This window comes from Oxyura jamaicensis, chromosome 10 (genome assembly GCF_011077185.1).
Source record: "Oxyura jamaicensis isolate SHBP4307 breed ruddy duck chromosome 10, BPBGC_Ojam_1.0, whole genome shotgun sequence".
In the NCBI taxonomy this organism is placed as follows: domain Eukaryota; kingdom Metazoa; phylum Chordata; class Aves; order Anseriformes; family Anatidae; genus Oxyura; species Oxyura jamaicensis.
In genome coordinates, this window is record NC_048902.1 from 2,019,988 (window position 1) to 2,031,751 (window position 11,764).

The 11,764-nt window shown below is 41.6% G+C and overlaps 1 protein-coding gene across 2 annotated transcripts in view; it reads left to right on the plus strand.

Annotated features, from left to right (window-relative positions):
* The window catches only part of MAPK6 (mitogen-activated protein kinase 6), a 30,511-nt gene that overhangs the window by 16,285 nt on the left and 2,462 nt on the right, over window positions 1–11,764 (plus strand). The window contains exons 1-5 of one of the 2 annotated variants that reach the window (XM_035335729.1): window positions 2–22; window positions 4,788–5,997; window positions 6,768–6,912; window positions 10,499–10,663; window positions 11,369–11,570. In XM_035335729.1, the coding sequence (XP_035191620.1) occupies window positions 5,443–5,997; window positions 6,768–6,912; window positions 10,499–10,663; window positions 11,369–11,570 (1,067 nt within the window). In that variant the 5' untranslated portion in view covers window positions 2–22; window positions 4,788–5,442. Of the gene's footprint in view, window position 1; window positions 23–4,787; window positions 5,998–6,767; window positions 6,913–10,498; window positions 10,664–11,368; window positions 11,571–11,764 lie in introns of those variants that run through there. The other variant, XM_035335728.1, reaches the window with a different exon arrangement.

Consider the following 11,764-nt stretch of genomic DNA (forward strand, 5'->3'; position numbering starts at 1 on the left):
CCGCCCTGAAGGGCGTTTGAAGGTAGGGCCGCCGCGGCTCGGCACCGCTCGGCACCGGACGGGGCCTCCCGTGCCCGAGCGCGGCTGCTGGAGGGGGGCGGCTCGGGGGGGGGGGGGCTGCCCCCGGGCCCGGCCCGGCCCCGCCGGGCTCGTCCTGCGGCCGGCCGGCAGCACGGGCAGCTGGCGGAGCTCCGGGGACGGGTCGGAGGGGGTGTGCTGCCGGGGGCCCTCGGGGCCGGTTTTGTTCCGCAAGTTAGTCGTGTTGGGGAGAAGGGACCGCACTCGTCGCGTCGTCGTGTGGCCGCTGCAAGTGTTGTCGTGAGCGCTGCTGCCAAGTTTTACATTTTTATGTGTGTATGCCAAACACTGTGATAGCGCGGCGTGATCATAAACCGGTTGCAGGTCCCAGAAAGCGCAGGCTTGAAGCGAAGGTGGTCTCCAGGTGGGTAATAAGGATCAGAAGGCGTGTGCTACGCGCCTGCGATGGGAACTTGCATTCGGCCTCGCACTCAGTCCTTGCTTTTAGGGTCACCGTCTCTGATACGCTCATGACCAGTTAAAAACCATCCGGTGGCACGGCACGGCACATGACAGCAGCTTGCCGAAGACCAGAGGGCCGCACAGAGCTGGGGCTCAGTTTTTGCTATTTGTAACCAGCGATGGTGGCTTCCCGTGAACCATCCTGAGGGAGTGCTGGACCATTCCTGTTTACGTTACAGGAGAAACTGAGTGGATTTTTTGTGCTTTTACAGATCCTTCGGAAGACTCATAAACTCATAGTAACATTTGCCGGCTGCCAGGATAGAGTTCCTAAACAGTGTGGGGAGCAAGTGGGAGGCTGCAGCGAAGCGGCAGTGTCGTGAGTCGGGCGATGACTCACGCTGCCTACTGACTGCAACGTGGCTGGGCTGTAAAAAAACCTCCTGTGCCCCGTATTTTTATAGTCAAAGGGATAGTACTTAGCAGGTTGTATAATATGTCATTAGTCACTCTTAGTCTTTCTCTTGTGAGTAATGATTTGATCATTATGTGGCCTGCATAATTGAATTAACTTGTATCTTTCCATCTTATTTGGATTTCGGAAAAAGTAAACGTTTCGTACTTGACTGTGTTTTAGTGTACATCCTGTTTCCTGAAAACTGTGATAAATCCACATGCAGAAGTTTAGCACGAATTCAGGCGGCCGCTTGCATAATGCATGAAGCTAGTCATGTGTGTCGGTGTCTGCCAGCACTAGGTATAATTTCAAAGAGGACAGCCCTTCTGTGGGTCACTTCTGTCGCCCTCTGCCAGGAACTGATCCGTTTTAAAAGCATAGCTGTAAACCACTTAAGAAACTAATATCTTTGTGTTTGCCTCTTTAAACTTTGTGAGAGGAAGGAATAAAAGTACCATTTAAAAAAAAAGCGGTAGTTGTGGAAAGGTGACAGATAATCTAAGTAAAAACATCAGTGCCTGGGTGAATGGCCAATTCAGCACAAATCAGGGTGATTAAAACCCCTTTTTTATAATATAGTCTATCATGTGCTTACAGGCCTTTAGAGCACGTTATGTAACTGAGGAAGGGTTTGTCAGGTTTTTCAATTTCTTGTTTATTTTCAGGCAGGCAGTTGGACTGATAGCTACGACTGACGTTGAAGCAGAAAATGTATAAAGTTTATTTGTGTTGGTGTCATTCTTTGAAGTATGAGTGTGTTTGCTTTTTTAAAAAAGTCATTTTCCGAAGTTAAAAGTGACTATGAAATGCAAAGAAGAAAAGATTTTTACTTTGAGCTTATTTTGGCTTGAAAAATGCTTTGATCCGTTCTAGTAAATTACCCTTTAAGTAATTATGGTTTTAGTCTGAATGAGAGAAAGTTTAGGGTTAACTTTTTGTTTTGCATCCCTCCTATCCACTTGTGGTCCACGGAGCAATTTGTCTGAAGTGTCTGTTTGCTATTAACGCTGGATGGGGAAACAAGTCCGGCCACTTCACCGGCCCCGAATCCAGCAGGCCGCGAGAGCGGCTGAAGGAAAGGTTTGGCCTGCAGGGTTTGAAGGGCTGTGGTAGATGAGCTGCCTAACTTTCAGGTGAGAGGTATGTCTTTAATGCTGTCTGCACAAGATGCGATGATAGGAAGCGTAGTTAATGTGCTGGGTTAGTTCAGAAACATATTTCTTGGCGTAGATAAGGGTCTGCATGAACCTGCTGCACACCTCTTGTGTTTTCAGTTACAGTAAGGGAAAGATCGCTCCCAAATTACTGAGTCTTAATTCCAGTTGTTCTAATAATGGGACATTTCTACTAGGACAGTCTTGAATTGTCCTCACCCCTCTCGCCTGAGGTAGTGTATCTGTCTAGGACTCTGGCTTGGCATGCTTTTTGTGGCTTTGGGATTACGCCACTTGCTCCCAGTTGCATAGGAAGTTTGTAGCAGGGTAGGGTCAAACCGAAGGCTGCTATAGATTATGTTATCAGCAGTTGGTCTTCCCAGTCAGAATGCTTTAGCTAAGAAATCATCATATTCCTTCTGAAAACGTCTTAACTCGTGGTTAACTCGTGGAAGGGCATAGTAGAAGGCGATGATTAAAAATGCATCGTTTCAGGAATCTGGAACAAGAAATCAGGACTCCTGACTCCCTTTCCCTTGAGGGAGGCAGCAATGGTATCACTGCTCCTACTGCTGCTCCTACTGCTGCTGCCATCGCTTCGTCACAGCGTTTGGGGGAACGGCTGAGCTGTGGTGAGATGAGCAGATCTCGCTCCTTGCTGCTGATGAGTCAGTGGGACGTATTTGAGCCTGTTCCTGCGTTGTGTAGCGGAGCTAGCTGATGTAGAGGTTCCAGATGTGTCACAACTGGTGCAAAGCCATGTAGCACTGCCGCACATTGAAGACATCAGCAGTGTGAAACAATAGGCTTAATTAGGGGGCAGAATAAAACTGGTAGTAGATGGTCCTAAGGTTATAAAATACAGCCTAGTGCAGGGTGTTTGGACAGAGGCCTTGGACCTTGACTTTGCATGAAATTTAAAGTATGTGTAAGTTTCAAAAAGGAATTTCTGTAACAATTGGGGGGGGATTAAAAGGAAAATGGTTTGGAGTGAAATAAACTAGTTCACAGGCAGCAGCTTGATACGAGTGAGCCTGAAATTGGTGCATGTGAAGGAGAAAATGATTTTAGGTGTCTGTAAAAAATAAAAATTGAGAGGCCAGACAGCAGAGGACAGCTTAACAGTTTGTGTAGAAGAACTGCATTTGGTGATTTTTTTGTTTTTTAATACAATCCAACAGAGCATGGCATGTTTGCTATGTTTCCTTTCCTTCCTCGTGTGCCTTGTCACATGGAGGTGCGCGCCCGGGCACCGGGTGGCTGGGGCAAGAGAATGCAAGGCAGGTGGTGGCCTGGCGTGGCTGGGTGCTGGGCAGACCTGGGCCTAGGAGCGGTGGTGGCTGGTGTGTTAAAGCAGTCTTAGTTGCTTGCCGGTGTGCCTTTTTTGTTGTTATTTCTGCGTGCGATTCTGATTAGTGAGTTAAGAGGACGTAATTTAGAAAATGATAATAACTTATCGGTTGCTGTACTGCTGGGAGTGTGGAAACTTGTTTGGCTTGTTCCTGGCCGTTTCACTGAAACGTTAGCACGGTTTTAAGAGAATACATTCACGTAATTAATGGGATAGCTTGGAGAACCTTTACGTTTATTTAGAGGGCTGGTTGAAGAGCTAAAATGTGTTTAAGATTGAAGGGAGGACATCAAGTGATTCAGTGTCGCTATAGTTAGTGGGGTCACATACAAGTGACTTGGAGTGGAATTGGCCAAAACTTGCCATGCCGTGTCAGGTGCCCCTTTTGTTTCTTCTGTTTGTAATGTCTGAGCTTTTGAAAGAAGTTATGAGGATATGCTGCGAAAATACAACATGCTCTTCTTGACCGCGTTCTGCTGCTGCAGACAGGGAAACCTACAGAGAAAATTGCTGCTTTGGTTTTCATAAATAGTAATTGCATTCGTTAGGCTATTAAAAAAATGAACGATGTCTGAAAGTGCCCGTAGTACATCAGAGGATGAAACGGTTATAGAACATACTGGTTATTATGCGAAATGTAGTCATTTATTTATTTTTCTGTAATTGAGATACTGTAACTGTGGAAATAATTGATAATTAGTAACGATCATCAAATGTGTAGGTAGTACCCCTGTGATTTCTGCAACAATCAGTCTATAGAGGCAAAACTGTGCTTTGAGATATTGGTTAGCTATGATTTAAGCCGTATAAGTGGCACTGGGTGCATGCTATATATTCTTTAAATTCAGCCAGTCTTGGGAGTGCACAAACCTTACCCTTCTTTGTGAATGGCACCCACTTGTGTCTTATTACACAAAATGGTTAGAATTTTTGTTTTTCTTTGAGTAAAAATTGAGTGGAAAGAATTATTTCAAAATTTGACTGAGGCACAGGATATTGTTGTTGCTGTTACTAGCTAACAGCTGCACTGGAGAATTCCAAGTTTTCTATGATATTCCCTTTATTAGAAGTCAATAGGATTTTTGATTTGTGAGCCTTGCATTCTCAATAGGTTATATATAAAGCTTTCACAGTGTATATTTAGAAAGAGCCGTCTGGTGGTTATTGTCAGTTTCCCTTCACAAGAAGTTCGAAAAGCATACATCATTTCTAGTGGTTCAGCTTCTGCAGTGGCTTGTTATTTTGCAAATGGACACAAGTTGTGTATTTAGGACAGCTTGAGAAGGAGGAGGAGTATGGCCTTCTGTAGGTACTGGAATACTCATCTGTTTTGTCTCCTTTTCAGGTTGTCGCGGAGTAAGATGGATGGTAGCTTTGATTGTGATTGTGGTGAGCTGGAGCCACCTGATCATTAACAGAAGGCATCTTTTGTAAATCAAGAGCTGCCAGTTTCCTGTTTAACTAGACTGTAAACAAAGGAGAGGAAGAAGGAGGAAGAAGAAACAAATAGTGCTTACCAGCACCATAGAATGACGCTGCTCAGGACCAGTCCAACACTGAATGTATCTGCACTGTGAGGAGGAGGATGTTAATAGAAGCCTATTATGTGCATATTTATTCACATTTTTGTTAAATGTTAACCAGTTTAGCACAGTAGAGCTGAGTGCATAGTATGTCATTTCATTCCGTTTGAGTTTCTTGTGAGTATTTTCTTTAATGTCTGCAGAAATGCTGCACCTTTCTTGAACTATGAATGCTGCAATCTTTCTATCTTATGCTCAGTTTGAGTTCTAGAGCTTACGGGCTCTAAATTCAAGGGGACACAACAGGCCTGGCTGGCTCATGATGAAAGAAGAGTGTCAAGAAACCATCTTGCAGTCAAAGCCACGTGCTTCTTCTCCCTTTCTATAAGACCTTTCCTTCAGATACCAGTGGAAGTGTCTCCGCGTGTTTACAGAAGCTTAGTAGTTTGAGGAAAAAGAAACGTAAAGAAATATAAAATGGCAGAAAAATTTGAAAGTCTCATGAACATTCATGGTTTTGATCTGGGCTCTCGGTATATGGACTTAAAACCACTGGGCTGTGGTGGAAATGGCTTAGTTTTTTCTGCTGTCGACAATGACTGTGACAAAAGAGTGGCTGTCAAGAAAATTGTCCTTACAGATCCCCAGAGTGTTAAGCATGCTCTACGTGAGATCAAAATTATTAGAAGACTTGACCACGATAACATTGTCAAAGTATTTGAAATTCTTGGTCCTAGTGGAAGCCAGTTAACAGATGACGTGGGCTCCCTTACAGAATTGAACTGTGTTTACATTGTCCAGGAATACATGGAGACAGATCTGGCTAATCTGCTAGAGCAAGGTCCTTTACTGGAAGATCATGCTAGACTTTTCATGTACCAGCTGCTACGTGGGCTCAAGTATATTCACTCTGCAAATGTTCTGCATAGAGATCTCAAACCAGCTAATCTTTTCATTAATACTGAAGACTTGGTGCTGAAGATTGGTGACTTTGGTCTTGCACGAATCATGGATCCTCATTATTCCCACAAGGTACGTGGAGAGTGGGAATATTGAAGTGATAAACTGACAACTGTGCCTCCTTAAAATGGTAGCTTTCTTCCTTCTTGCAGAATTAAATAAAATTGCCAGGCCTTGTCTAGGTACTTAGAGTAAAACACAGTCCATGGAAGGCTTCTTTAGCAGGCAGGATATCATTAGGGATCATACACGCAGTAGAAATGAAATGTTTGCAAATCAAATAAAACAGATCTCTGGATGACATCTTTTATCTCAGATAGGAACAATTTAGGATAACTGCAGCAGAAAAGAAAACTTTATTAGATGTATTCAGAAAAGCAGATTTCTTTTTAACAGTGAATACAGGACTTGAGGTTTTTAAGAGTAACATGACGAGACATAACTGTGGTAGCCTTGGATAAGCTTACAAACGGTGTACAAGTACACAAATCGTGTGGCTTCTTCCTGGAATTTATTCAGAGATGCTCTGTTCCTGGTTCAGATGCTGCTTACTAAGAGAGTTCATTATGATCTCTGTGTTTATTTGGCATCTGGGAATAAGAAAATTATCTGACTAATAAATAGTGTCACATTTGTCTGCCGCTGTACATTCATAAAGAGAGCGCTGTTTGAAAGGGTAGGAAGTTTAGCAGGTAGTACGTGGTCTAGTGCTGTCTCTGGGAGCACGAGACCAAAGTCTTGAAGTATTGCATTGAAATATAAGGGGAGGAGGGGAAGGATCTAAAAACATACCTCTTAAAAATGTAAGTAAGCATTTTGTTCTGTTTGTTTATTTCTGTTAGGGCCATCTTTCTGAAGGATTGGTTACTAAATGGTACAGATCACCCCGTCTTTTGCTTTCGCCTAACAACTACACTAAAGCCATTGACATGTGGGCTGCAGGTTGCATCTTTGCTGAAATGCTGACTGGGAAGACCCTCTTTGCAGGTGGGTACAATAAAAATGTGTGTGTGTGTTTGTGTTCCTAAAGGGAATGCTACTGCCTAATTCTGTTCCTAAAGAAAGGTAGATTCTCGTGGCTAGATCGGTTCTCACTGTCAGGATACGCTGTATTATTCAACAGTTGTTGAAATAAACTACAAGTTGATGCATTTGTAAAACAGAAAATATTTCAGTATTTGTTACTCATACCAGTGTGTATTTAGATAAATACCAGAATTTGAGTATGCATGTATATGGTAATTTTGCCTGTAATTAAGCTAAATTTATTGAGTGCATAAGAAGTGTTTGAAATACATGTAGTAAATTGCTAGCCCAGGGAGTATTTGAGAGTTATGAGCAGTCCAAGTATCATATTCAGAAATATTTTTTGATGTAGTCAAATTAATCATGTCTTGCTTCTTTATATTTTAAATTATGAAAGAACAGGCCTTCTCCACCCCCAACCCCCTTTTTTTTTTTTAGTCATCTACAGACTGTTTTTGGCCTGAGAAAAGTGCCAGCTTAAATATCAGATTTTCTTGTGTTTTAGTGGTATTAGCAGGACTTTAGGATTTTAAAATTCAGTGTGGCAAACCAGGGAAACATAATCTCCAAATTCTGGTAAAACAGGTATTTCTGGTAAAATAGGAAGCAATACTCTGGTCTCGTTGGGTGTGTGTGTATGTTAGTGCTTTAGTGGGGATCAGAAACATGTTTTTGAAGCAAATCTCTGGATAGTCATCCTGTACCACACTTGCTTTAGCTCAGTACACGAACTAGGGTATTGTCAGACAAACTGAACCTGCCAGTTGCACTGTTGGAGATCGCACAACATACTCTACCTGCTGATGGGCATTCAGTCCGCAGAGAGGATGAGCTAGTCTAGGGTAAACCCCTGTTTTGTGTGACCCCTGGGGGCTGTGCAGCAGCAGCTGTTTCATTCCAGTTTGCTCTTGGATTTGCTCCTGTTGGGCCTAATTAGTGAGGTAATATAGATAAAAACCTCTGAGATCTGTGCTTGTAATTCAAAGTTCACATTTCTTTTAAATACATGTGGACTGAAAGCACACCTCTGCAGTAATTCTTTCTTTTATACAGCAAGATAAAGAAATGAGAGCATTTTCTCATTAAGTCCTCTTAACGGAATACTGTCACGCTGTAAAATCATAATTTTATAGAAATCGTTGATTAATATGCAAAGAGGATTTTCTTAACTTGCAGTGAGTTGCTAACTCTTTGAGCTAAAACTCCTGGAGCAATGTCCTCTGTGCATTAACACATCACTTCTCAACTGAGCATTGAGACTCCATTGCGTCGAGTGCTTCTGTTGGAGAAGAGTGAAACGTGGGAGAACGTCAGTGGGTTTCAGCATTTGGCGTAGATGGATGGCAAATGCTATGTAATGACATGAGTAACACTTTGTCTGATTGTTTTGTTTTTCCTTGAGTTATATTAGTATTTGCCAAAGCGTACAGCAATTTAGATTTTTTAACTTAATCTTAACCAAAATCCTCATTTTGTAGACCCATTTATGTGCCCTAGTTGAATTATGTAGATACATAGGAAATATTTTTAGATCTGCATGTGTCCCTCTGATTAATTTACCACTACCTTTTGTTTTCTGGTCTGAAGAAGAATGGATTTCTTAATGTCATACGTTTGGAAAGCAAAAATGGTTGGAGATTTCAGTTAACCTGTCCTGAGACTCTGAATAAAATTATTTTGCACATTTGTTTGGAGGGCTTGGTTTGGTCAATTTGTAATTTCCTGTCTATGTCTGAGCCATCCCATAGGAATCCTGCTTTCTGGAAAGCTGAAGGGAATGGGAAGAAAGAATGGAGATGAAAATCCCAGAATACCTGGGTGTGGGAGGGATGGAATATCAGTGCAGGGGAATTCAGTAGCTATTTCAAATAACTGATTTTTTTCTTTTAAATAAATACTTTTAAATGTTAATTTCATTTATAGTGGACTGAAAAAAGCTGATTAATTTTAGGGTGAATAGGACATGAAATAATGATAGATTAAAATCCAATTTCCAGCAAATTACAGACAGTGTAGCATCTGATAGATTACATTAGTAATTTGTAATAGCCTGAAGTAGGCGGACAAAACAGCTTTTTCACTCCAGCAAATAAGTTAACGTGAGGCAGTACTAATTCAGCTGGGGAAGGTAGGTCTTGCCCAGTTTCTCTTTAGTGACTTTGCCTCTGATTTTCTTCCTGTCATCTGACAAATACATGGTAGGATTTCCAATGCAGACTGTCATGCAAACTGCTGAAGTGAACTGATAGTGCGTAGATCTTGAGATGGTACGACCTGTTTCTGGCTCCACCTATTTGTGTCTGATGCCACATGCAGTACTGCTGACTGCCTAGAGCTTCTTGCTAAAGGTGGGAAGCACTGGTGTGCAAACAGTCGTGCGTAATTTCATCCACCACTTGACTCTCTGGGGTGCTACGTGCTTCTTGGAGCTGAACAGTAAATGGAGGTAGACAATGTATTTCTTGGTACTGCAGTTTGATTGAACGCTGCTGCTGAAACAATGGTGTCATTCATTACTCTCAAATTTGCCATCATTATAGGCCCCTATAGTTCTTCAGCTTTATCTGAAGTTTTACTGGGTAAAAGTGTAGTGTAATTTAAATTATAATGCAGTACTAGTTTTTATTAGTATTAAGATTTCACTGCTTAAATGGCAAATAGTTTTTTTGTTTTGCATGTGACAGTAATACAGGATTTGAGAGTAGAATATTGACACAAATGAGTGTGGTCTATGAGATCTCCTGCTGAGCTAGACTACAACCCTTTTTATCAATAAGGGACCTATAATTCAAAGTTGGGTCAAATATTGAATGAGTTAGGTGGATCACCTGGAAGGGGAGGGTTGCAGTATATGGTATATAAGGATAAAAATAGGGTATTGATAGCACCACAAAGATGGTCTGAGGGCTGGAGCACCTCCAGGGAGACCTCATGGAGGCCTTTCAGTACTTAAAGGGGCCTTATAAAAAGGACAGAGGGACTCTTTATTTGGTTAGATAATGATAGGGCAAGGGGGAGCTGTCTTAAACTAAAAGAGAATAGATTTAGATTAGACATTAAGAAATTCCTCACAGTAATGGTAGTGAGGCACTGGCACAGGTTGCCCAGAGAAGCTGAGGATGCCCCATCCCTGGAGGTGTTCAAGACCCTGCAGGATGGGGTCTTGGCCAACCTGATCTACTGGGTGTCATCCCTGCCCATGGCAGGGGCTTGGAACTAGATGATCTTTAAGGTCCCTTCCAACCCAAGCCGTTCTATGATACAATTGATGAGGAGTACCTCATACTTGGTAAAAACATTATTACAAAAACCTTGCAGTTACATTGCTTTATCTGTGTGTAGCAGTTCTGTAATTCTTCGTGAACAGCATTTTTGAGAGCTTTTTATGCTTACCACTCAAAGTTAGTGCCACAGCTTTTCCTCTCTTGTAGAATCGGGTACAGAAAATACAGCTGCTCAGAGCGCAAAATTCCCCTGTGCCATTCATACACAGGGACGAAAGTGTTTGAAGCTGAAATGACAGCTTGTATTTTCTCTTGATCTTTAGGTGCACATGAACTTGAACAGATGCAGTTGATTCTAGAATCAATTCCTGTTGTACATGAGGAGGACCGTCAGGAGCTTCTCAATGTAATTCCAGTTTACATTAGAAATGATATGACTGAGCCACACAAACCTTTAACTCAGTTGCTTCCAGGCATTAGTCCCGAAGGTAAGTTATTCTGAAAAATGTTTTCTATATTTCACAAACAATAAAATAGTGGTGAACAACATAACAGCGTATGCCTATGACTGTTAAAAGCAGATTTAAATTAGAAGAATCCGCGTGTTCTCTGAGGATCTGAAGAAGATCTGTATTCTACTGTAATTAATAAACGCATATTTATATGATTGTGATAGCTATATGATCATCTTTGGAGTAGAATTATGCCTCCGTGCTGGACCTGTCTGCACTGAAAGACTGATAAGAATTGCTATATTTTGAGACACTGGCCTTCTAAATAAGAGAACATTGGAATGGTGTCAGTTTAAAACAACTCTTTGAATATTTTTTTTTTTTTTAAAAGTCCTCAAAACAAACTGTTTTGAAACTTTGGTTGCTGACAGCAATGTTTCATGACACATGTTGGTGGAGACTGTTTCAACTTGAAGCATTCTTGTAGTATTTTTTTTTTTCCTGTTTTAGGCTAAATTATTGTAGATCCTAGATTTGATCTATACTCTTTTGCATTTCCCATGGCTGCCAGTTGTTTTTTTTTGGCCATTAAGTGTTAGTATGTGATATATCGTGGGTGGCAAACTTTACCTTTTATGCAGGTGCACACTCCTAAAGCAAAGCATTTGTGCTTTAATCTTTAATACTGAATGTCTGAAATGTTGTTTTTTCTCCGTTTAAATCATAACTTTTGTTGTGCAGCACTGGACTTTCTGGAGCAAATTTTGACATTTAGTCCCATGGATCGATTGACAGCAGAAGAAGCTTTGTCCCATCCTTACATGAGCATTTATTCCTTTCCAACGGATGAGCCTATTTCAAGTCATCCTTTTCACATTGAAGATGAGGTAGATGATATTCTGCTGATGGATGAAAGTCACAGCCATATTTATAATTGGGAAAGGTAAATTTATTGCTTAATGTAGCATGTAATGTGACTTAACTGTTACGTGTTTGAAGTCATGTTGCTTCTTGAGCATCCTTTCCTTTTCCACGTGTTTCTCAAGCTGACTTGAGAACCATTGGGTTTATGGCTCATAAGACTGATCAGGGTATGCTGATGCATTCCTGAGATGCACTTGGAAATCTAAAATCTAA